This window comes from Cnephaeus nilssonii, assembly GCF_951640355.1.
Source record: "Cnephaeus nilssonii genome assembly, chromosome: 6".
In the NCBI taxonomy this organism is placed as follows: Eukaryota; Metazoa; Chordata; class Mammalia; order Chiroptera; family Vespertilionidae; genus Cnephaeus; species Cnephaeus nilssonii.
Window position 1 is genome coordinate 3,687,201 of NC_137077.1, and position 24,124 is coordinate 3,711,324.

General features: G+C 43.1%; 1 protein-coding gene and 1 pseudogene across 2 annotated transcripts; one reads left to right on the top strand and one right to left on the bottom strand.

Annotated features, from left to right (window-relative positions):
• The first annotated feature begins 3,417 nt into the window (after nt 1–3,417).
• Nucleotides 3,418–3,857, top strand: LOC307102298 (ubiquitin-conjugating enzyme E2 D1-like; annotated as a pseudogene). Its single transcript has one exon. The product of its transcript is annotated as a ubiquitin-conjugating enzyme E2 D1-like (transcript).
• Nucleotides 3,858–12,570: 8,713 nt separating this feature from the next.
• On the bottom strand, nt 12,571–23,266 carry WBP2NL (WBP2 N-terminal like; the record flags this gene model as incomplete). The annotated part of the gene is made up of 6 exons (XM_079775489.1): nt 12,571–12,869; nt 14,818–14,928; nt 19,778–19,870; nt 20,075–20,216; nt 20,968–21,076; nt 23,205–23,266. The coding sequence occupies 6 exons, from the start codon at nt 23,264–23,266 to the stop codon at nt 12,571–12,573; spliced, it is 816 nt and encodes a 271-aa protein (XP_079631615.1).
• Nucleotides 23,267–24,124: the final 858 nt, after the last annotated feature.

The following is a 24,124-nucleotide window of genomic DNA, read 5'->3' on the forward strand; positions in this document are numbered from 1 at the left end:
AGGGAAATGCAAATAAAACAATGAGATACCACTTAATACCCAAAATGTGGCTAAAATAAAAATGTGAGGTAAAAAGCGTTGGCAAGGATATGGATTGGAACCTCATACACTGCTGGTAGGAATGTAAAAGTGGTACAGCTACTGTGTAAGATGGTCTGGCAATTCTCCAAGTGATTAAACATAGAGTTATGATATGACACAGCAATTTCACATCTAGGTATATACCCTAAAGAAATGAAACCATATCTACACAAAACCTTGTAAACAAATATTATCCACAGTTTATAGCAGCACTATTTATATCAGCCAAAAGGTGGAAACAATCCAAATGCCCACCAACTGATGAAGAAACAAAATATGGTTAACCATACAATGGAATATTATTCAGCCACAAAATGGTGTGACAAACTACATGGATGAACCTTGAAAACATGCTAAGGGAAAGAAACTAGACACGAAGACCACATATTATATGATTCCATTCATATGGAAGTCCTGGATAGGAAAATCTATACAGAGATTAGTGGATGTTTAGGCTGGGTGGGGAAGATGGGGGTAGAGGGGATGGCAGCTAAAAGATACAAGGTTTCTTTCTAAGGTGATGAAAATGTTCCTAAATTGACTGGAGTGATGGCTGCACATTATGTGAATATACTAAAAATCACTGTATTATACACATTAAAGTGGGTGGACTATATGATATGTGAATTATATATCAACTAGAGGCCCGTTGCAGGAAGATTCCTACAAGAATAGGGCTTCCTGCGGCCTTCTCCGCCACCCTGCCTGCTTCCCCGCCACCCCGCTTGCTTCTCCACAGCTTCGCTCCCTTCTGCAGCGTTTGGCTTCCTTCTATGCTGTCTTCAGTCTTCGCTCTGCACCTGGATATGCAAATTAACCACCATCGTGGTTGGGTTCATTTGCATACCCGCTCCTGATTGGCTGGTGGGCATGGCTTATGGGCGTAGCAGGGATACAGTCATTTTGCATGTTTCTCTTTTATTAGATAGGATGCTAAAAAAAAACTTCACACCTATGTCCATTGCAGTATTATTATTCACAATAGCCAAGATGTGTAAGCAACACAAATGTCCATCGATGGATGAATAAAGAAAATGAGGTATAGCCCTAGCCGGTTTGGCTCAGTGGATAGTGTCAGCCCAAGGACTGAAGGGTCCCAAGGTTCTATTACGGTTAAGGGCATGTACCTTGGTTGCAGGGTAGATCCCTGGCACTGGTCAGAGCACTGCGGGAGGCAACCAACCAATGTGTCTTTCTCACATTGATGTTTCTCTGTCTCTCACCCTCCCTTGCACTCTAAAAATCAATGGAAAAAAATAAAAATCAATGGAAAAATATCCTCGGGTGAGGATTCAACAACAACAATAAAAATAAAAAAGAAAGAAAATGAGGTCCAGTCGTACAATAGAATATTAGCTTTAAAAACGAAGGGCCTGGCTGCTGCTCAGTGGCTGAGCTTTGACTTATGAACCAGGAGGTCACAGTTCGATTCCCGGTGGGAGCACACGCCCGGTTGCAGGCTAGATCTCCAGTGGGGGCGGGGGGAGGTGCAGAAGGCAGCTGACCATTGATTGTCTCTCATCATTGATGTTTTTCTCTCTCCCTCTCCCTTCCTCTCTCTGAAATAAATAAAAACATTTTTTTAAAAAAGGAATGCTGTCACATTCTACAACATGGATGAATCTTGAGAATATTATGCTAAGTGAAATAAGCCAGTCCCAAAAATCAAAACAAATACTGTATGATTTCACTTATATGAGGTATCTAGTCAATTTCATAGACAGTAGCCAGGTGTTATGATATGACAAAGCAATTCCATGTCTGGGGTGTGTGTGGGAGGAGGGAATAAGGAGTTGTTCAACGGACATAGCGTTTCAGTCTTGCAAAATGAAAAAGTTCAAAACGTTAGAGTCACTGCAAACAGTGAGTATAGGCATCTTCCAGTTTCCCAAAGTTAGCATTCCTCTACTTCGTTTTTAGGAAAGACCTACAGTGTTTTTCATTTCTAGCATTTCCTTTTTTTTTTTTGGTTTGTTTTTATTTTTAAATATATTTTTATTGATTTTATAGAGGGAGAGGGAGAGATAGAAACATCAATGATGAGAATCATCTATCAGCTGTCTCCTGCACGCACACCTGCTACTGGGGATCGAGCCCGCAACCCGGCATGTGCCCTTGACCGGAAGTGAACCTGGCACCCTTCAGTCCGCAGGCTGACGCTCTATCCACTGAGCCAAACCAGCTAGGGCTAGCATTTCCTTTTGATTGTTCCTTAGAGTTTCCATCTCTCTCCTTACGTTAGCCATCTAGTCTTGCATCTTGTCCACTTTTTCAGTTAGAGCCCTTAGCATATTAGTCAGTTGTTTTAAATCTCCAGTATGGTCATTCCAACATCTTTGCCATGTCTAAATCTGGTGCTGATACTTCCTCTGTCCAAGCTGTGTTGTCTTTTAGTATGTCTTGTAGTTTTATGAATGCCACTATGTAAAAGGAACTGAGGTAAGTAGGCCTTTAGTGTGAGGCTTTATGTTTATCTGGCTTGGAGTTAGGCTGTGTTTACTGTTTGCTGTAGCTGTAGATGTTAGAGGCTAAAATTTCTTCTGTGTCCTGGTTCTTGTCTCCTCTGCTTTGTATTCCCCTAGAGACTTTTCAAATAAGGTCTGAGGTGTGCAGTTCTGTCCATTGTAATCCGTTATTATGCAGGGGCCTGGCTGATGTGGCAGCAAGGGGTTGGGGAAGGGAAGCATTCTATAGTCCAATGATTAGGTGTCAGTCTTTTAGTGAGACTCTGCCCCAGGGCTTTGCCGCTTTCTGGTGTTTCCCAATTGTTGGGTTAGGGTTAGGGTTAGGCCATGTTAAGGAGAACACAATGCTTTGGGTGTGTTTTCTTTTCTTTTCCAGGACTTATTTTATTATTGTATTTTTTATGTTTTCAGAGAGAGGAAGGGAGAGGGAGAGAGAGATAGAAACATCAATGATGAGAGAGAATCATCAATCGGCTTCGCAACGCCCCACACTGGGGATCAGCCTGAAACCCGGGCACGTGCCATGACCGGAATCGAACAGTGACCTCCTGGTTCTTAGGTTGATGCTCAACCACTGAGCCACACCAGCCAGGCTCCAGCACTTATTTTAAATTTATTTTCAAAAATTCTATTATCGAAAAAGCAGAAACAAGAGTCTCGCCTGTGCCCCTGCCCGCACACTTGTGCTCGGGCGCACACCGAACTGGCACAGGCGTCTGGAGGGAGCCAGTGAGTGGCAAGCCAGGGACCCAGCACCGCTGAGCCAGCCAAGGAGCCAGTGAGCCATGTCTGCAACGACCCACGTACCCGCCCCCCGCCCAATCCCGCAGCCGCCCCCGCCGGCCAGTGTCCCCGCCATCCTCCCTGACCCATGGCACTGAAGCAGATTCAGAAAGAATTAAGTGATCTACAGCGTGACCCACCGGCTCACTGCTCCCCCGGACCTGTGGGAGACCACTTGTTCCACTGGCAAGCAACTGTTATGGGGCCTCCTGATAGTGCATATCAAGGTGGAGTCTTCTTTCTCACTGTACATTTTCTGACTATCCTTTTAAACCACCAAAGATTGCTTTCACAACAAAAATTTATCATCCAAACATAAACAGTAATGGAAGTATTTGTCTTGATATCCTGAGGTCACATGATCACGAGCTCTGACTGTATATCAAAAGTTTTATTGTCCACGTTTTCTACTTTGTGATCCTAATCCAGATGGACCCCTTAGTACCAGATCTTGCACAAATCTATAAATCAGACAAAGAAAAATACAACAGACACGCAAGAGAATGGACTCAGAAATATGCAATGTAAAATAATAAAATTTCATATATACCAGAGTACTGTAAAATCTAGGTTTTTTTTCAATTTTAGCAGTAAATTGAGCATTGTTTTTGTTTCACTGTATCATGAAACCCTTTGATTTTTATCCATTTTAAATGTATTTCTGAAGCAAGACAAAACAAACTTCCAAAATTACCCTTAAGACTGTGAGGAGAGCATTTATCATTTTGTAAGCATTGAGGAAGACATTTATTATGGACTTTAAGATACTTGGACATCTGCATCTTCTGCTTACAAGATCTACAAAGCATCTGAAAAGTAACCAAATTACTTTGATGTTTTTACATGAGAAATACTGTATGTGTTGTCTGTGTCGTTTTATATATCTATTCAGATTTCATTCTTTGTTAGCTCACTTTATAATTTGTATTTTTTTTACTGTATAGACTAAATATATTCTACTTACATGTATGTCAACTCATTACTTTTTTCCTGTGAATAGTATTGAAAAAAAACTGAACAGCTGATAATTAAATGAATTAACTGTCTGTCTCCCTTGTCTTAGGGTTTTCTGTGTAGATCAATTGCAGATTTCTTAAACCTGAATGATCTTCACACTGTAATTCTCAGTATACTGATTATGGAGAAACACTTTTTGATTTTGTTATACTTAACTCTATTGCAATGTGAATTGCACTGCTAAGTAGGAAGATGTGTAACTTTTATTTGTTGTTATTCACATTTGAAATTTTTTCTTTATAGGTAATATTATGACACCTTTTACAGATCTTAATGTAGCTTTTCCATATAAATAAATGCTTTTTCTACCAAAAAAAAAAAAATTATTCTCCTGCCCTGGCCAGTGTTCTCAGTGGTTAGAGCGTTGGCCTGCTCACTAAAGGGTCTTGGGTTTGATTCCCGATTAAGGACATGTACCTGGGTTGCAGGTTTAATCCCCAGCCCTGGTGGGAGGCAACCAATTGATGTGTCACTCTCACATCCATGCTTTTTTTTTTTCTCTCTCTCTCTCTCCCTTCCCCTCTTCCACTCTTATCTAAAAGCAATGATGCTCTATCCACTGAGCCAGGGCTGAGGAATCCTCAGCCCTGGCTCAGTGGATAGAGCATCAGACTGTGGACTGAAGGGTCCCGGGTTTGATTCCAGTCAAGGGCACATGCCTGGGTTGTGGGCTCGATCCCCAGTAGGGGGTGTGCAGGAGGCAGCCGATCAATGATTCTCTCATCATTGATGTTTCTATCTCTCTCTCCCTCTCGCTTCCTCTCTGAAATCTAATCTATCTATCTATCTATCTATCTATCTATCTATCTATCTATCTATCATCTATCTATCTATATCCTCAAGTGAGGATTAAAAAAATTACATTGTCCTTATAATGGTCTATCTCAGAAGCTAGATCCGTATATTAAGTTTTTTTGCAACAGAAATTCAGGTTCAGGATAGGATAATCATAGATAAAGTTGTATTTTCAAAATAGCTATTCTTTCCATTCCTCTTGCCAGAAGCACAAGGGGATTTTTCCTCTCTTTACTGTGGAGACTTGGTGGGACTCCTGGAGGTAAAATCCACATAACTATTGGATTCCTCCCTAAGACTGGCCCCACCCAGAAATTTTTACCTCTAAAGCTTGTCTACACAAAGCCTCCCCCAATTCATCAATTAGTTTAAATTACCCTACCCTGATACTGGCTCTATCAACAGGTTCATGTCCTGAGATTTTTGCTTTGGGTGAGTTGTGACTCTGTATCTCGATAATTTTGCAGGCAGCAGTTTGCCCTATGACTTCTAATGGATCTAAGAAGAGTAACTGATGTTTAATTCATTCAGCTTTTTTTCTCGTGGGGATGGAAGTGTTGACTTCCAACCCCCTTACATGCCAGAGCAGAAAACCTCAATCTCCTTTTTAGGAACCAATCAATGAAGGGAGCAGGAAGATCTGCGGCAAGGAATATTTGCACAAGGGCACAACTGGTCTTCTTACTAAGGCCGGACCACATGTTCAGACCAAAGGTCTTCCTGGTGGCGGCATCAAAACAATGCAGACATCCCCTTCCCCAGGAAGCTGACAGACCACTCAAGCTGGTCAGAACCCCTCCTCTAAACCCTGTGCAGACCTCTATCATTGCACTTTTGTCAGGAATTAGGAGTATCCCTCTCTCTTATTGGTCATCAGGTAAAAGCCCGAAGTCTAATGCCAGAATTGGGTCCAAGGGAAAAGCACAAGCTTGAGCATAAATAATTCTAAAATAGTTCCCAAAATGAAGTACTCCAAGGCCCAAATAGAGGGCTGAGAACCAGAGAAAGTAAGACCTTCATAGCAAGCCAACAGGAGGGGGTCCACACAGCTTCCCCAGGGGGACCACATAGAGGGTGAAGTACCTACCTGCTCCCATCCTATATTTGGGGGGTGGGGGGAACAGGACAGGGTGGACACTTGCAAAACATAATGAAATTGTCTATCTCTGAGGCAGTCTGTGTACTGCTTGAGATCAGGTGTCAGTTTTCTCAGAACACAGGGTTGGCACAGAGCAGCCTCAGTAAATACTCGACCGGAACTGACCCTTAGGAAGCCCAGAGCACAATATTGGGTAGCACAACGAACAACTGGTCAGCGTACAAGCTCTCATATTGATTTATTGTGGCTCTCCCCTCCATGGAAAATTGGAGAACAGGCTTCCTCAACTTAGGCAAGTGCTCCATCAAGGGGCACTTGAGCACTGAGGCGAGCATGAGAAGGTCCATCTTTCTTGGAATCAGGTGATGAACAGTTGAAGCAGGACAAGTGCAGAGCCCAGACAGAAAACACAGAGCTTGGGCACATCCAAGCTGACTACTGGGAGGTCCCAAGGGGCCAGCACTAGGCCATGCATATCACAGATGCCCTCAGAAACAGAGACCAAGGCCACAGCAGAGGTGTGTAACAGCAAACGGAGTTTAATCGAGGGTGTGAAACCAGGGTGACCTTGCCTCTTCGGTTACTTTAACTTCTTTTGTCTTCAGGACGTAGCAGGAAGGAGGCCTGTTTTCTAACGAGGACCCAGAAATCAGTCTCCATCCCCAAGCTGTTCTATGTGGACTGGTTCAGACCTCTCTCACTCTGGTTGGCCTACAATCTATTTTCAAGCTTTTCCTCCCGTGAGGAGTCTTCTCACATCCATTTGTTTTGAGGCACTGGATGTAAGGGAAGGCATCTTGGAATTAAGCTGCCTTCACACTAGTTGTTCCCTATGCCTAAAACACTCTTCCCCAGGTCTGCATGGCTAGCTCCCTCCCCTCCTGTATCCTTCCAATCTTCACTCAACTATTACCTTCTCAACAAATCTCTATTGCAAACTGCTCCCTCTGCCAAGCCCACAGCACTCCTAATCTCTTTGTTCTTTTTTATAGCTTTTATCAACATCTCTGTCTTTGAATATAATATGCCTAATTATATCATATAACATAATATGCATTGACTGCATCTTAGTATTACTAGAATGTAAGCTCCATAAGAGCAGGAATTTTTATCTATTTTGTTCACTGATCCACCAAGCACACAGAAACAGCACATAAAAGGCACTCAAATAAGTGAGTGTGCGAATGAAAAGGGAAACCTGTGTTCAGATCCTGCCCTGTCACCTACTAGGCAGCTGTGTGCCTTAGGCAATTTGCTTCCCGTCAGCCTCAGTGTCTTCATCTACGTGATTGGGATCCAAGCACTCTCCTTGCTAAATTTTATATGTAAAGTGCCTGGCTGGGTGCTTAGCACTAACATAGTTAATAAATGGCCAGCCAATTGACATAATTACTGTCCCTCTCAAAGTCTTTACCATTATAGTTATACGTAGTACCCTTTACTTGGGCAATTAATGTGGTGGAGCCTTCAGGTCTGGGGCTGTGATGAAGGGATGAGGCCATGAGGACGTGAAAAACTCAAGGATGTCAGGATTCTCTTTCCTGTGCCAGCTGAGCCGGCTCTAGAAAAAGCTAGTCTCAGGCTTCCAGCAATGCCCACACTTCATTTACATAGCAACAGATCTGGAACCAATCTTCTGATCTCATGAGAAATCTGAGCCCTCCTTTAACCTACTATACCACCTTTGACACCATCGATTTTCAAGGCCCTCTGACCACCAGGGATCAAGCCTGCAGCAGGAAAAGGGACTCAGAGCTCACCAGGACCTCACAGATGTGTGGTGAGGATCAGGCCTCTACATGCACAGGAAACTCCTCCTACCGCTTGGCACCTGTGGGATAAAAAGAAAATGCTAGGGAGCAGGTTCCCCAATCAGAGGCTAGGGTCCCAGATTCTAGAGCCAGCCTGGGTTCAAGTTCTGCCTCCACTACTCAAAGTTGCAAATTCGTTGGTTTCCTAAGGTCTGCAAGCTTCAGTATGCTTAGCTGTAAAATGAAGCTATTAACAGTGCCCACTTCATTGGATTAAGTGAGATACGCTTATGAAGTGCCTTAGCACACTGCCTGGCACCCACCTACAATACTGATCATTTGCTCACTCAAAGCCCTTTAAACACCAGGTGAATGCTCTGGGACCACCTTGCCAGAGGTGGCTTTGCCAATATGAACCATATAAACCAAGGCTGTGAGGTAGGAAGAGGTGAAATATAACCATGCCTTCAGGACAGTTCAACTCAACCAGCCAGAGAGGAGACAGCTTTCTCTAAATTTTGAAATTTTAACTTCTAATCCTAACAAAACTGATTCTGAAAACTATAATCTTCAGCTGGTTGCCAGAACTTACAGTGCTTATATGTGTTGTACATGTGTATAATAAATCAAGAATCGCAATTTGTTTGTCTTCACTCAGTCAACAAATATTACCAAGACACCATTGTGCCCCTTGCCTTCTGCTAGGCCCCTGTAATGGGACACAGCTCTGTTCTCAAGGAGCTCACAGGTTGTGGGGGAGATGAACATGCAAACAATCCCAATAGGATTGGCACAGTTGTTTTTTTAATCCGCACCCAAGGATATGTTTTTATTGATTTGAGAGAGAGAGAAATATAGATGTGAGAGAGAAACATCCATCAGTGCCTCCCATATGCACCCCAACCGAGGATCAAACCTGCAACCCAGGTATGTGCCCTGACCCGGAATCGAATCCACAACCTTTTGGTGTATGGGTCGACGCTCCAACCAAATGAGCCACCTGGCCATGGCAGATTGGCACAGTATTTTGCCAGAAACATGCTGAGGGTACAATGTAAGCTTGGCAGAAGGGCAAAGAAGGGGAGCTTAGAACAAGCTTCTTAGAACTTCTGGGCTGTTTTGAAAAATGAGTAGAATGCAGTAGGGAGGAAGGCAGAGGCAGAGGCCATGCACTTCTGCATTTAGTTCTGCTCAACTGGATCTCTCAGCTGGAGAGGTCACTGGAGGGGCCAATCTGTGCAGGGTCTTGAATACAAAGGAGCATATATGATCCACATATATGGGAAAACTAGGAGTTTGGACTTTATCCTGAAGGCTGTGAGGAGCCACTGCACAATTTATAAGCAAAGTAGAGCCTAGCATGCTATTAATTTAGCTTTAAAATTACTCATCCCGCCCTAGTCGGTTTGACTCAGTGGACAGAGCGTTGGCCTGCTGACTGAAGGGTCTCAGGGTTTGATTCCGGTCAAGGGCACATGCCTGGGTTGTGGGCTCCATCCCCAGTAGGGGGTGTGCAGGAGGCAGCCAATCAATGATTCTCTCTCTCTCTCTCCCTCTCCCTTCCTCCCTGAAATCAATAAAAGTATATATAAAAATACTTAAAATAAAATAATTTCTCAATATAGAAACATATAGTACACATGCACTTAAAATAATTTATAGTGAAAAATCTAGGTCTCCCTCTCCTTCCTTTTCCCTAGCTATGCAGTTCCCCAGCCCAGAGGCCACACTGTTACCACTTGATTACTTCGTTAGTCTTCTAGTATCATGGAATCTGAGAATTTATATATTAAAATACTTACAATTTTACTACAAACTATTTTTCTATTATTTCTTTTTTTTAAAATTGATTTGAGAGAGAGAGGAAGGGAGATGGGGAGAGAAAAAAATCAATGTGAGAGAGAAACATTAATCGATTGCCTCTCCTTTGTACCCAAGCAGGGATCGAACCCAAAACCTGGGCATGTGCCCTGACTGGAAATCTAACCAGCGACCTTTCTTTTTTTCTTCCTAATTTGTTTTTATTTATTTATTTTTATTTTTTATTATTGTCTAAAGTTTTACTTATGTCTTCTTTTCCCCTAATTGACCCCCCCACAGCCATTCCCACCCCACCGCCCCAGTGTCTGTGTCCACTGGATATGCTAATATGCATGCATACAAGTCCTTTGGTTGCTCTCTAACCCCCCCTCCCCTACCATTTGTCTCTGACCAGCGACCTTTCTTGATGCATGGGACAGAGCTCAACCAACTGAGCCCCACTGGCCAGGGCCTATTATTCCTTCTTCTATCACATTTATAGTCTTACATTGATTTTGGCTGAAATGGTGTGGAATCACATGCAGTTGCCTGAAAATTTTATCCCAATGAAGTAAACATTATAAAATATTAGTTCTGAAAGGGGGCATTCAGTCTGATGGGACTGAAAATCTCTGTATTATATAACACTTCCTAAAACTTGTTTTTCTCATTTAAAAATAAGACTTAGAAGATTTGCATATGTAGTATGGCTGTACCTTGGTTTATTTAAATGTTTACTATTAATAAACCTATAGGTTATTTCTAATTTTGTGTTGTTAGAAACAATGAACGTAATGAAATCTCCCCACTTACATCTTTGTGTACATATGCAAGTACTTCTCAGGAATAGATATCCAGAAGCCAAGTCACTAAATCAAGAGTAGACTCATTTTAACTTTGAGTCTAGCAGGGGTGGGGGCATGCCTCAGTCAGTTGGATCATCATCCCATACACCAAAAGGTTGTGGGCTCGATTTCCGGTCAAGGCACATAACTAGATTGCTTGTTCATTCCCCAGTTGGGTGCATATAGAAGGCAACTGATCAATGTTTCTCCCTCATATCGATGTTTTCATATCGATGTTTCTTTCTTTCTCTCTCTCTCAAACCAGTAAAAATATACCCTCAGGTGAGGATTAGAAAATAATAAAAGGCACTGCTGAATTTCATTCTAAAAAGACATACCAAGCCCAGCCGACGTGGCTCAATGGTTGAGTGTTGACTTATGAACCAGGAGGTCATGGTTCGATTCCCGGTCAGGGCATATGCTCAGTTTGTGGGCTCCATCCCTGGTGAGGGGCGTGCAGGAGGCAGCCTATCAATGATTCTCTCTCACCATTCATGTTTCTATCTCTCTCCCTTCCTCTCTGAAATCAATAAAAATATATTTAAAACGTAATATTTAAAAAAGGCATACTGAAAAACTCCCTCCAACAATTTATAAGAATAACCATTTCCCACATCTTTCCCAACACTTAAGTTTTTCAATCTTTTTAATATCTGTAAATCTTTGGAAATAAAAAAGTGTTTCTCTTTTCAAGTTGCACTTCCCTAACACTAGTTGAGTGGAACAAACATCTTTTCAAATGTTTCTTGGACAGCCACTCTATCGCCTCTGTTAATAGGGTATTCATATCTTTTGTCCATTTTTCTTTTGGGTTGATTTGTAGGAGTTCATATATTCTGAGTAAAAGTTATTTGTTTAATATATATGTTGGAAATTACTTTCTCCTAGTCTGTTGCCTATCTTTTAACTTTGGTCATACAGAATTTAAAAAAAAAAATCAAGATAGTCAAAATTATATTTATGTTTTCCTTGATTGCTTCATTGGTTTTGGTATTCTTAAAGAAGGTTTTTCTACCTCTAGACATCATTTTCAATGGCTGCATAATATTCCACTGTATGGATATACCATAATTTATGAAATTCTCTGTCACTATTATAAATTTAGGTTGTCCCGTCCTTTCATTAATATAAAGAATGCTGTGAAAAATAAGTGTTCAACTTGATATTTCTAACATATATCTTAGTGCCTAGGAAACTGAGAATAAATGCTTCTTGGATAGTGGAGGGGAAAAAGGCAGAAAGCTTTTTCCACAGTCACATTCAAAATATGTTTTAAAAAAAAATGCAGCTCAGCCATACCCGGTTTCACTCAGTGGATAGAGCATCCACCTGCTCATGGGTCCCAGGTTGGATTCTGGTCAAGGGTACATGCCCGGATTGTGGGCTCAATCCCCAGTAGGGGGTGTGCAGGAGGCAGCAGATCAATGATGCTCTCTCATCATTGATGTTTCTATCTCTCTCTCCCTCGCTCTTTCTCTCTGAAATCAATAAAAAATATATATTTAAAAAAAATACAGTTCAGCCCTGGCTAGTGTGACTCAGTTGGTTGAGCATCGTCCCGTGCACTGAAAGGTCACTGGTTCACTTCTTGGTCCGGGTGCATACTGGAGGCAATCGATGTTTCTCTCTCTCTCTCCCTCTCTCTTCCTCTCTAAAATCAACAAAAACGTATTTTTAAAAAAGGCAGCCCAATGTCAACCAAATTATTAGGGAATTAGCCCTACCGGTCTACTTTTCCTTTAGCCCATCTAATCAAGAGTTGACTTTGCTTCTAAAATCTAGGCATGGAAGTAAAGCATCAGTTCCCCTCTAAGACTGCCCTTCCAGAGGGTGGGACTACTACTTGAGAAAGGCCTTTAAACACATACCTGAGTCCTCCTTCTTATCCTGACTTCAGTTTTAGGGTGCCACTTTGGTTGGTGAATCTTCAGGGTTTAGTTCTTAGAAGGTGGTGAATGGTGCTGAGGAGATGAGGTGGAAGGAAGAGAAGCGTCATATCCATCAGGCTGGGCTGCCACAGGATTGTGAGACCCAGCTCTATTTCCAGAAGGTGGAGCTTCATATCCCGGAGGTGGGGCTTCATATCCCGGAGGTGGGGCTCCATATCCCTCTGGTGGGGGCGCATATCCCGCTGGTGGGGGTGCGTATCCTGTTGGTGGGGGTGCGTATCCCGCTGGTGGGGGTGCGTATCCTGCTGGTGGGGGCGCGTATCCCGCTGGTGGGGGCGCGTATCCTGCTGGTGGGGGTGCGTATCCTGCTGGTGGGACTCCGTATCCTGCTGGTGGGACTCCGTATCCTTCTGGTGGGGGTCCATATCTCACAGGTTGGGGCCCATGGACCACAACTGGGTAAATTGAGAAGAAAAGAAAAAAATTAGTTATTTATTTCTTAGAGTGGACAAGGAATAAATGAGAAGGAGGAAGAAGAAAAAAATTATGCTGAAGCAAACTAACACAGGAAGAGAATCAGGCAGAATAATGGTAAAGCTAGATCCTTCAGCCACTACCAATTGAAAACTTTGTCATTTCCTGTTGTGGAGGGATTAAAATAAACATGAAAATAACCCTACAGTTAATCTCTGCATTAATTATAGCTGTATATAGAGAGATACATGTTTTACTTAATAAAGTTTGTTTTGATTATAAAAAAGTAATACATGCTTAATGAGGAATATGTATTTGGAAAATAGAAAAATGATGAATTTTTAAAAGACATCTATAATGTAATCATAACATACAAAAACTTAGTATTTTAATGTATTTCTTTGTAGAATATCTATTAATATGTTTATGCAATCATGATTATAACTGTCCAACTTTTTATTTATTTTAAATGTTTTTATTTATTTCAGAGAGAGGAAGAGAGAGGGAGAGAGAGCTAGAAACATCAATGACGAGAGAGAATCATCTATCAGCTGCCTCCTACACCTCCCCACACTGGGAATCGAGCAGGCATGTGCCCTGACTGGAAATCGAACCAGCGACCTTTCAGTGCAAGAGATGACAAACAACTGAGCCACACTGGCCAGGGCTTAATCAGAGACTTACTTTAGATACAAAGACACAAATAGATTGAAAGTTAAAGAATGAGGAAAGACAATAGATTATGATACATATGTACAGTGAAATAGTATTCAGCTACAAAAAAAAATAAAGTGCATTCTGTAACTGGGATTAACCTAGAAAACATTATGCTAGGTGAGATAAGCCAAACAAAAAGGTGATGTACTGTATGATTCCTTTTATGTGATATATTCAGAATAACCAAACCCAGAGACAAATAGCAGATTAAGAGTATATTAAGAGATGTTGAGAAGAGACAATGGGGAATTATTACTTAGTGGAGAATTATGGAGTATTTTATGGAGTGATGAAAAATTTTGAAACTAGAGAGCTGATGGTTGCACCACATTGTGAATATACTAAATACCAATTGTACATTTAAAAATTGTTGTATGTTATGTTCTATGAATTTCAACTCAATAAAAAAACTTATAAAACCGTAGCAACATTTAAGATTTCGGGCACAGCATTACAGTTTAATAACCTTTTAAAACTAGGTAACTATTACGGTTACAAATAAGTATCCTTCAGTTGTATACAAACCTAAATGCCAATGACATACACGTCATGCTCCAAGAAGAACCCAAGAAAGGGCCCACATTTGGGGGTCTGTTGGCAGACCAGTAGGTGGTGGACAACCAGTAGGTGGTGGACAACATTTGAGAATCAATGATCACTTCCCAGTAACATGACAGCAGCTGTGGACAGGCACAACTGTTAAAGGGCACAGGGCATAAAGCCCAGGGCTAGAATCCTTAGTGAGGTTGAAGGGCATGGTGCAAGCTTGATGGCTATGCTTGTGTGAAATGCAAAGGGGGAGGTGAACAGGAGCATATGTTTTCTGCTCAGGCTGCAAACAGGAAGTGACTGTTTCCAATATTGGGAGTTGCCTAAGTATGTTCCGTATCTGTATATTATTAATTAAAAATAAGCCTGGAACTTACTGATTTGCCACTGGTTTCAGTCTGGAAATGAAGTCACGTACTCAACCATTTTCCAACCTCCAAACCTCCGATGCTTCTCTTGCCAGCAGGGTTGGAGGCAAGCTAGCAATGAATAGATCTTTGAACCCCTGCATACTTTTCCACCTCCCAGGAAGAACCTTATGCCATACCTTACCTGGAGAAGACCTCTGGTGGTTGCACGACATGCTCCCCTGCCCACTAACGATAAACAGTCCTGGAGCACCAAACCAGTAAGTTATACTTTGAAGTGGAGCTCCTTGGGCAGCTGAAAAAACAAATTTGGCAACATTCTTTTTTAAGTCAAATGTATAGCAACTATCAACCAGATAATTAACTAAGTATTAACTATCACCTTACTTGAGTGTTCAACAATGTTTCCAGGATACAAGATAAAGAATATACATCGCCCTTGTCTTGAACTCTATGCTTCTTGAGGATAGAGGTTGTGACTTATTTGCCTGTGTTTATTTAGGGTTTAGCATAATGGCACCTACCATGATAGGTATTCAGAAAAAATTTCCAAGTGAGAAATTCTATCAAGTTGGTAAGATATATCCATTAAAGACCAATTTAATGGCTGTGTGGTACAGGGGAAAGCACCTCTGTTTTTCTCCCTCTCTTTTGAGGGCACTTGTGATGGCATCTGAGGCCCACCAGATCAAGCATGTCAAACTGAAAGGCTAACATGGGCCAAATAAATGACGCATGTGGCCCACGGGCTACGAGTTTGACATGCTTGCACTAGATAATCGAGGGTAATCTCCTCATCTCAAGATCCAAGATCCTTAAATTAATAACATCCAAAAAGACTGCTTTTTACAAATAAGGTGACATTCACAGGTTCTGAGGATTAGGATAAGGATATATCTTTGGGAGTCATTATCAGCCTGCCACACTGATTTCTGGTCATATAACATATGACCAGAAGTAATGTACACCAGTTCCAGGCCTGGCCCCTGAAAACTTCCCAGGTAAGATTTCCTCTCTTCCCCTCTCTGCCAGCTATCCAACAGGCCATGTGTTATGTGTTAAAGATGGCAGATACTCTATTACCCTGGGTCTGTGAAGGGCTATGTGAAACAGATTCCCCTTTTAGCCCTGCTGATTGGCCTTTATATAAGCATTAATATCTACTATTGTCTTAAGCCATTACCTGATTAAATAGCTGGCATTAAGTAATTCACTATAAATATAAAGTTGTCTTCCTTACCCCTGGTCTTCTCCTTCTCAATATCCTATTAGTAGCCCTTTCTGGAAGAAGTAATTATTTTATTCACTTATATATTTGCTTATTTTTTATATGATTCTCACTAGACTAAATTTAACAAAGGCAGGGACCATGTATGTCTTATTCACTGTTGTGTTCCCAATCGTCTCACCTAGTGTTTGACACACAGTAAGTATTCAAATGACAAATCCACTCTGCAGCGGGGAAGGGAATCTTTCCTGGTCAATAAATCAGATCATGAAGCACAATGGATAGTTAATTCCAAAGGCCTCAAGGAAGCCCATCTCACAAGCCCTGACTCTTGCCAGGGGAGCAGAGGTAGGTTCCCAAGCCTAAGCCATGATACCATGAGACCCAGAACAGTTCAGACACTGGACCAAGTTCATGTAAGTTGACTAAATCCTTCCAAGTGACTGTGCAATTGCCTACCTTTGCAGGCCAAGGAGCAGATCTCTTTAAAATAAAATGTTTTGACTGATTTCAGAGACAGGAAAGGAGAAGGGGGAGGGAGACAGAAACATCAATGATGAGAGAGAATCATTGATCCGCTGCCTCCTGCTCGCCCCTTACTGGGGATCAAGCCCAAAACCAAGGCATGTGTCCTGACCGGGAACAAACTGTAATCTTCTGCTTCATGCATGGGTCGATGATCAACCACTGAGCCATACCAGCTGGGCAAGGAGATCTTAATGTGAGCACAAAGAAGATTCCCAAAAGTTGCCTCACCCTTAGCCCATAATCCTAAAAATAACTCACCCTCGGTACTATAAGGCCAAAACTAAGAAGGAATTCAAGACCCAGTATGCAATTGCCCTGAGTTCCCCAGACATCTATAGCAAAGATAAATTGGACTTCCAAGGGTCCCCTGACCCTGGGTTCCCCATAGTTGTACTCCCTTTATCTGCCAGGACACCCTCTTATCCATTGTCAGGCTTCCAGATCTCTCTCTTCACTAAAATCTCCCTTGCTAAGACCAGCAAACTCAAATTTCCACACGCTATGCACATTTTTCAGTCTTCATTTTACCAAGCAATTCTACAATAGCTGCCACAGATGACCACTCTATTGCTTGAGACTTCCTCCTCTCTTGACTTCCGGGATAATAAACTCACTAGATTCTCCTCCTACCTCCCAGTCAGCCCCTTCTCAATCTTCATTACAGGTCACTCACTCCTCCTTGCCCATTCCTTAAATGTTGAGGACCCTTGGAATACCATCCTTAATCATTGAATGAGCCCATCAATCAGATGGCTCCCAAGATGACCAGTGTGCTAAAGATTTCCAAATCAGTCTCTAGATACAGTTCATCTCTGGAGCTCTGAGCTGCATATCCACTGGCCTCCAGCACTCCCATGTACCTCATACCTGTATTAAGGGATTAATAGTATAGGCTCAAAAGGACACAAAGCCACTTATATAGTATTCTTACCAAAACATAATCTGAATTTAATCATAATGAACAGACAAACCCAAATTAAGAGACATTCTACAAAACAATAAGCCTGTATTTGTTTTATAATTTCAATGTCATGAAAGACAAAAAAAGGCTGAGTCCAGATTAAATGAGAACAAAGAAATAAGACAACTAAATTCAATGTGTGATTCAGGATTAGATCCTCCATTGCAGAAAAAAAGAGCTATTAGAATTAGGAACAGTAATGGAACAATCATTTGGATTTGAATATAAACTATATTAATAATACTGCTTCAATGTTAAATTTTCTGAATTTAATAAGTATAATGACTAGATAAGAGAATAGCCTTGTTCTTAAAAGATACACATTAGAATATTTAGGCATGAAGGAAATGATCTTTGTGATTTCCAAACATTTCAATAAAAACAAGAAGGGAAAAAAACAAGAGGAAAAAAAGATAAAGCAAATGTGGGAAAATGTTAATAATGGGTAAATCTAGATGAAGGGTCCATAGGAGTTCATTGTAATATTTGTATAACTTTTCAATTTAATTTTCCCCCCAAAAATAAAATGTTTAATAAGAGAGAAAGAGTAGGTTTAGGGTTTAAAGTCCAGCTCCATCACTTACTAATTGTATAGTCTTGGGAAATTATGTAACCATCACTGACTCAGTTTCCCCAGCTAGGGATAATTATTAGTGCCTACATCTTAAGGTTTTTGTGAGGATTAAATAAACTGACACATGTAAAGGGCTTGGAACACTCCAGTAAATGGTAAGCATTGAATAAATGCTAGCTAGTACTACTAGGTCTAAAATTAAACTCATTTCCTCTCACCCTGGCCAGTGTGGCTCAGTTGATTGGGCATCATCCCCTAAACAAGAAGGTTGCTGGTTCGATTCCCAGTCAGGGCACATACCCAGGTTGTGGGCTGGATCCCCAGGGTGAGACATGCAGGGGCAGCCAAACGATATTCCCCTCTCGATGTTTCACTTTCTCTCTCTCCCCCTCTCTCTAAAAATCAGTACAAATAATTTTTTAAAAACCTCATTTCCTCTCCAACTTAGACTGTCTCTTATATCCTTTTTGTTTTGTTTTGTTAATCCTCACCAAAGGTTATTTTTTCCTTTGCTTTTCAGAGAGGGGAGAGGGGAGAGGGGAGAGGGGAGAGGGGAGAGGGGAGAGGGGAGAGGGGAGAGGGGAGAGGGGAGAAACACATCGATATGAGAGACACACCAACCATTTGCCTGCTGCACGCGCCCTGGTCGGGGCGGAGAGTGAATCTGCAACCCAAGTATGTGCCCTTGAATCGACCCCACAACCCTTTGGTGCACGAGCTGATGCTCTAACCACTGAGAAACACCAGCCAGAGTTCTTATATTCTTTTTTTTTTTTTTTTACAGAGAGGAAGGAAGAGGGATAGAGAGCTAGAAACATCGATGAGAGAGAATCATCGACCAGCTGCCTCCTGCACACCCCCTACCAGGGATGTGCCCGCAGCCAATGTACATGCCCTTGACCGGAATCGAACCTGGGACCTTTCAGTCCGCAGACCGACGCTCTATCCATTGAGCCAAACCAGTTTCGGCAGTTCTTATATTCTTGACCATGGTTTATAGAATCATGATCCAGTCAGTCTTCTAAGCTAGAAACTTCACTCCATCCTTCTGTGTGTCCTAGCACTTTGTCCATGTCTCTATTACAGCACATGCTATGAGATAACATACTTGCATGTCTGTCTCTACTAGTTTACATTAGTCTCAACTAGACTGAAGTTGGGGATGGAAGGCAAGGGAGAAAGGGAAAGAGCACTCCAGAGAGAGGAAATATCATGCAGGCTCAGAGATGAGAGAACAAGGCACAAAGAAGTCCAGTTGGATTGGAGTACAAAAGGTGAGAGAGTGAAGAGCATGGAGTGAGGTTAGACTGAATAAAAATATATCATACAAATTATTTGTATTCAAAATTTGAAAGAGTTCTCTGATACCATCCATTAGAGCAGTGCTACCTCTTCCCTCCTCTCATCAAAGATGGGGACTAAGCCCAAGAGAAACAAAGGCAAAGCCAGAGAAAAGATGACAAAAAGGCATGTCAGGGGAAGAAGAGCTAAGGCAACCAGGCTCCCTGATGTGAAAAGAGACTAGCCAGTGATATATGAGACCAGCAGTTAGATGGATAAAAGATTATGAGGTACAGTTAGTTAGTCACTCAGGTGTCTGACTGGTAAGCTCCCACTAGATTTCAAACTCCTTCCGAACAGGGAGGGACTGAATCATCTGTTTTCCCAGCAGGTAGTATTGTACTCAGCACATAGTATGTAGGCTCAGGAAATGCTTGCTGTATACATGCATGTGCAATTACCAAGTGCCTACTCACAGAGACCAGAAAAATCCTAACTGGGTAACAGTCCTGCTTTAATTCCACAAGCCTCAAAAACCCAAAGTGCTTAATAGTTTAATCATTATCGCTCACCAGCAGAGGCAGCTTTCATCATCAACTGGAAAAATTTGATGGCACCTCCTTTTCTGAAGGATAATTTAAAAGTAGCCTGTCCTTCCCAGCCACCTGGGGGAAGAAACGGCACACACTCACTAAGAGGCAGGCTGGCACGGCTGGTAACGGGACTAACGCAAACACTGACAGAAGCATTACCCAAAGAAGCAAGGCGGCTTTCTTTTGTTTGAATTCCAACATGAGCCAAGTCTGAATCTTAAACCTTCTGGAAGCTTTTAAGAAAAAAAAAATACACTTCTGACTGTAAACACGTACCATCTGGAGCTGCCTGAACGGTTCCTTGAATGTAGATGGGGGCAAAGACTGGCTGTTCGAGGGTACAGTTACTCATCAGATCAAATGGCATCATAAAAGAAAGCATGGGATCACTGGCTGAGTGTGACGTCACGAAGATCACCTAAGAAAGGAAAGTAATTTTGAAAAAGGAATGCAATTTGTCCATAGTTTCAGTCATAAAAATGTCTAAGGTTAAGGTTGCTTTGGCATCCTGGCCTAATTGAAAAGCATCATCCATTTTCTTCTATCATTCTTTTTTTTTCTTTTTTTAAAATGTATTTTATTGATTTTCTTACAGAGAGGAAGGGAGAGGGATAGAGAGCCAGAAACATCGATGAGAGAGAAACATCAACCAGCCGCCTCCTCCACACCCCCCACCGGGGACGTGCCCGCAACCAATGTACATGCCCTTGACCGGAATCGAACCCGGGACCCCTCAGTCCGCAGGCCGACGCTCTATCCACTGAGCCAAACCAGTTTCGGCATTTTTCTTCTATCATTCTTCAACATGGAAAATCTCAAAGTGTAAATGTTTTTTTATTTTTATTTTAAATACATTTTATTGATTTCTTACAGAGAGGAAGGGAGAGGGATAGAGAGTTAGAAACATCAATGAGAGAGAAACATTGATCAGCTGCCTCCTGCACACCCCCTACTGGGGATGTGCCCGCAACCAATGTACATGCCCTTGACCGGAATCGAACCTGGGACCCTTCAGTCCGCAGGCCGACGCTCTATCCACTGAGCCAAACCGGCCAGGGCTCAAAGTGTAAATGTTTTAAAACACTTTGAACCTCAATGGTTACCCTCTCTCCATTTTAAGGAAAACAAATGTAGAGTTAATAAAAAATTGAAGTAGAAAGAGAAATTACCCGGTATGAAGTGAGAAGCAATGTTCCCCTCTTTGTACCATGAAAGAGACTGGATCCTGGTGGTTGCTCTGGGAAGGAGAGGTCCACATCATAACACTGATTCAAGACACTGCAGAAAAGAAAGGGCAGACAGCACACAATTTAGACGTTACATAAAGTGACAAACATAAAACTCCTGGCACAGTTCCTAGCCTGGACAAACACTCAATAAATGTTAGCTGCTGCTACTACTACTATCTTTATTGACATAAAAAGAATTTATTTTATCCCCTAACAATTCACACTTATTCTTCTCCGTCTTTATCTCTGGATTACATTCTTTAAATTTTTCTATTGTATTTATTGAAAATCAGTCAGGAATCTTGTATCATTTTTTAAAGATTTTTTTAAAAAATTGATTTTGAGAGAGAGAGAAACATCAATGTAAGAGCGAAACCTCCATGGGCTGCCTCCTGCACGCCTCCTACCGAGGATCAAACGTGCAACCTAGTTACATGCCCTGACCAGGACTCAAACCAGCAACTTTTCAGGATGATGCACAACCAACTGAGCCACACCAGCCAGGGCTGGATTATTTTTCTTGTAAGAATACTTGTATTCTTTGTTTATTCATGAATTCTTTACTTCTTGTGCAGTAACTATCAAACACTGTGCTAAAGGAAATGTTAAAGAAGGTGAGGCATGCAGAATGCTCCAGAATCCTCTCACATGTTGCTCCCTCTGCCTTTCATGTTCTCCCCTCACTCTTAACCTGAAAAACTTGGGTTCATCCATAGAATCCTATTGATTTTTTCCTGAGTAATTATTATATGTGTTGATTAGTTCAATGTCTTTCCTAATGATCACTAAGGACCATGTCTGCCTTCTTTGCCACTGCAGTCTTAGCAAGTGGTGAGTGCTACTAAATATTTACTGAAAGAATGAACAACTGAATACATGAATCCAGGTAATAACACAAGCAACATATGACGCACATCACATAAATGGCACAAAAATGTCACGGCAACTAAGTGAAAGGAGAGGTTAGTTTTGGTTGAAATAATTAGGAATGACTATAGAAAGATTGAAATATGAGCTGATTCTTAAGGGGTGAATAGTGTTTCAAGATCTTTTTTTGGTTAATTCCCACCCGAGGATATTTTTCCATTCATTTTTTAGAGAGAGTGGAAGGAAGGGGGAGAGACAGAAACATTGCTGTGAGAAACATGGATTGGTTGCTTCCCGCACGTGCAAAAGGAAAGAAACAAACATCGATTTATTGTTCCACTTATTTATGTGTGCACTGGTTGGTTCTTGTACGTGCCCTGACCAGGGATCGCACCCACAACCTTAGCGTGTGGGGACAATGCTCTAATCCGCTGAGCTACCTGGCATCCCCAGGGGCTCGGTCGCACCTGAGCACAGCTCTTGGTTTCAGGGCCGCACGAGGGCCATCCCAGCTGAGAGGGGTATGGGGATTAGGCGGGCAGACAAGCAGGACTCTGAGAAACTGGGGGCGGGGAATTAAGGGAGGGGAGTTGCGCATCAGGTGGAGGCGATAAACCCACTCCCTCCAGACAGCCTGAGAGCGGCCAAAGGAGGGGGAGCAGCCACACTGCAGACACCGAGCAAAGCAACCCGTGCAAGCAGCCGAGGGAGCGCCCTCCTTCCCAGGCGTCTCTTCTTTTGGTTCCACCCTTTTCCATACAGTTCTCCCTGGCTGGGGCCAGAAAGTAAGGGGGCTTTGGGAAGTTTGGAGCCCACCCCTCAAGAGTTTGGAGTCTTTCTAGAATTTTCCACACAATGCCTCTTCCGCCTCCCGAAGTCCAGGGCCTAGTTCCCACAGTGGGGGGAGGGAGCGCGGCCGGGGCCGGCACCCTACAAAGGTCGCTACCTCGCGCCCAACAGCAGCTGCACGCCACCCGCAGGGGCGGTGCGACTCCCCGCCACCCCAGGGCGCTCTCACCTTTCTCCTGAGGTGACGCGCCCCTCTCCAGGAGAGCCCGCCCCGCCCTCAGTCACCGAGAGGCGAGCTCCCGCCCTTCACACGTGCGAGGCCACACGCTTCCGCTTGCGCCACCTCCACGTCCCGGAACAGGCGTGAGGACGCGCACGCGCACGAACCTCGGAGGCGGAGCTAAGCGTGAAGCGTCGGAAAAGGCGCGAAAGTCCCTGATTGGCTGAGAGCTCGCACGCCGCCAGCTCTGCCCAGTCGGTCCCCTCCCTCCTCCGACAGCGCCCGGCTTCCCCTTAGGCACCTTTCGCCGTAAGGGACATAGGCCTTGCGGCGGTTTTCCGTGTGGCTCTGGTTCACCGCCATCTTGCTGGGGGGGCCCCCTCCGGCCGCCCCGCAGATGGGAAGGGGCGGGGCCTGCACCAAGCCACGGGCCGGGCTGTAAAGCGGAGGGTGGCGATTATGGCGCAAAGACAAGGAGTGAGCGGGGCGGCTGGCCTAGTGAGCCGCAGTGATGGAGGCCCCGGTGGAATCAGAGGTGAGACACCCTGCCCAACCGGGAAGGAGGCGGGTCCAGGGAGTTGACTCCGCCCCCAGGGCATGGAGGGGTGAGTGGCCTTCGTGACCTTCACCTGCCTTCTCCGCCACTGCATCATCAGCACGAACTTGAACCGATCCTGACAGGAAATCAAAGTTAAAAGCAGGCGTTTCCTCCCTGGCCCGGGTCAGGAGGCTTCTGCCCTTTGGAGAAAGGATCCAGAATGGTATCTCGCTTCTAAGGTGGAAACTTTTTCCCACCGGAGAAAGCCTGGAATCAGAGCTGGTTTCTTAGGACGTGGCCTACAGAACAGGATGCGTGAGCTGGTCAGGAAGTCGAAGGGGAGTCCGCGCCTGCTCCAAGGTGGAGAGCCTGCGTCGTCCATCGTACCTGCCCTGCCACCTCCAGAGGGCGGTTGTGGAGACCCGGCGAGATACATCACACAGAATTGCTTTGAAGACTAAAACGCTGTACATATTCTTATTTCCTTTAAACATCACAAATAGCACCAGAGGGCTTCAAAGAGAAAGGACGTTAACATCTGGATTACTGTATTTCATCAAATTTAATATTCTGTCAGTTATAAGATGCACCATATTTAAACGTACCACTAAGGAAAAAAGTTGCCAAGTAAACTGACATGTCATCGGTTGTAAGTTGTATTCTGATTTCAGAAATATATATAT